This window comes from Arachis ipaensis, chromosome B07 (genome assembly GCF_000816755.2).
Source record: "Arachis ipaensis cultivar K30076 chromosome B07, Araip1.1, whole genome shotgun sequence".
Taxonomy (NCBI): domain Eukaryota; kingdom Viridiplantae; phylum Streptophyta; class Magnoliopsida; order Fabales; family Fabaceae; genus Arachis; species Arachis ipaensis.
Genome location: NC_029791.2, coordinates 13,413,449 through 13,415,862, shown reverse-complemented (window position 1 = coordinate 13,415,862; position 2,414 = coordinate 13,413,449). Strand labels below are relative to the sequence as shown.

At 32.8% G+C, this 2,414-nt stretch overlaps 1 protein-coding gene across 2 annotated transcripts in view; it reads left to right on the top strand.

Moving 5' to 3' along the window:
- Positions 1–1,525, top strand: part of LOC107609454 (protein AAR2 homolog) — a 6,738-nt gene extending 5,213 nt beyond the window's left edge. For both annotated transcript variants that reach the window (XM_016311443.2, XM_016311442.2), the window contains 4 exons: positions 263–388; positions 591–647; positions 825–920; positions 1,141–1,525. In XM_016311443.2, the coding sequence (XP_016166929.1) occupies positions 263–388; positions 591–647; positions 825–920; positions 1,141–1,179 (318 nt within the window). In that variant the 3' untranslated portion in view covers positions 1,180–1,525. The remainder of the gene's footprint in view (positions 1–262; positions 389–590; positions 648–824; positions 921–1,140) is intronic.

Sequence of the window (2,414 nt, the reverse complement as noted above, 5' to 3'; positions counted from 1 at the left end):
ATTATTCAAGAGTGAAGTACTCCAAATAATCCCAAGTATATTATTGTCCTAATGTTCAATACATGAGCAACTTGGAACACCTAAATTGATATTGTTTTGGTAGATGGCATAATGTAGGTGGTACAAGTTATTGCTCAACTTTTATACAAAAATTAACTGTTTTTGTGTGCCTGTGTTTTTCAAGTTTTGATTTAATGATGGTGTTTAATCCTTATGCCTAACCTCATTTGTTTTTTTTTTCTTTTTCTCACTGTACTTTTAGTTCATAAGAGTCATCTATTATCAACTGAAGTACGGACTACAGAAAGATCGCATTGATGAATCAGGACCATCATTGTTGGATGATTCTTGGCTTTCTGCTGATAGCTTTTTGCACCGTCTCTGCAAGGTATTTTGCTGATGCCACGAACTCCGAAATCTCGTTAAAATTTTGATCCATTACCTATCTATTTTTATCATGTTATACACAAACCAATCTTTCAGTTTATGCTATTTGGTCATTGTCACTCTTATCACGATACAATTTTTATATTGTATGCTTTCCTGAATTCAGTGTAACAAATGGTTTTTGTCTATATTTGGAACTGCAGGATTTCTTTTCATTGTTGGAAGATGGGTCAGTCGTAGACGGGGATCTTTTATCTTGGGTATGAACATTGAAACTAGGCCTTCAACGTTTTAGTTAAGCTTAACCGTTGTCTTTGATTCCAAGTCAACCACATGTTTTGTCGGTCTTAAACTTCGTTCCAGCCTTACAGCATTTGCTGCTAACTGCAATACTTTTGGTGAGACATACTGAATTATAATCTCTCTCTCTTGTGTAGGCAAGAAAATTTAAGGAGCTGTTAGAGAACAATCTAGGGTGGGAGTTTCAGCATGGTAGTGCTATTGACGGAATGTATTTTGAAGAGGACGATGAGGTTAGTTTATGTATCCTGGTTTTTTGTACTCTGCATAATATGTGTAGAAAATTTCTTGAATGGACACAAGTCTAAAATCTCGTAAAAAAGTTGGTAGGATCCACATATAAGGAAATTTGTGGGGCCCTTTTTACGTCCGCAATCGCGCCGACAAGATTTGTGATCATGCAAGAATGTCTTTGTCTACTGTTTTTAATCTTGAATGGTTGTTATTTTGCAGTTTGCTCCTCAAGTTGAGATCATGGATGATGAGGCTTGAGCTGTTTATTAAAGTGGATCATTAACTCTCAGTTTAGAATACAATGCATTTGGAAATTAAAGCATGAAGTATCATGCTTTTTGTGCCCTATGGCCAAGTTATTGTCATGGTTGATCCCATTCTCACATTGTACAGTTGAACATATGTAAATGCACTTCACCAAACAATAGAAACTCAGCTTAGAGCCTACAAGATTTCACGTGCACTTCCAGCTTCCATTGTGCCTAAAGTCAACGGCACCTAAGGTACAAAGAGAAGAACACAAGAAAATTAAGGTGCGTTTTTATTTTTTGTGTTTTCTGGATTTTGTAATGGAAAAAGTGAAAACAATGAAATTCTGTTTTCACCTCTTGTTTTCATTTTTTTCTTCACAAAATTCAGAAAATAGAAAACATTGAAAATGAAAACAGAAAATGAAAACGCAAACCAAACGTACTGATAATTTTCCAGATAATTTTCTAACCGCCATAACACATTTTGTGGAGTTGAAAACCGCTGCAAATCCATAGTGATATTTTCGTTCAGCATTTCTAAATTCCTAAGATATTATATACATATTTATTATTCTATTTATTTTAAATTTCTTCATTATAATTGTAGTCTTGTAGATAATTTTAAATTGTTAATTATCTTTTGTATTTCTTTGTATATTATTTATCCTCAAATAGTAATTCACCAATTAAACCAATAGCTTGTGAGTTGTGACCTAATAATTCAACCGATTCAATTATCAATTTAATTCTGATAACAATGGCACCATAATGTTGATAATCATCACACTTGGTAAATTAATCTAATTCAATTTGTACTTAAATTTTGATTGCTTTAAATGTAGAAACTTGCAACTAAAAATCTTCTAAGTTCATCATCCTTCCTTCGGGATTTGACATTTTCACACTTTTAAGAAAATTACAGACATGGCTTCAACCAAAATGCATGCTTTAATATAGATTGTCCAGGGTTTGTTCAAACAACTGATGAACAATATCTTGGGTCAGTGGTGGTCTGGTGGATAAAACATCTGTTTATGAAGAAGACACAACAGATAAGGCTTTTTCTATTACACAAGTAATTTTGCCACACTTCAACTTTTTATTAATGATACAATTCTTTATATGGGAGCAAACTTGAGAGATGTTACTATGTTTTATATTTCTTAGATATTTTTAAAGATTTATATATTTGGCTTAAATAAAATTTTGAACTAATGTTATGGGACAGGGTAATACTACTCT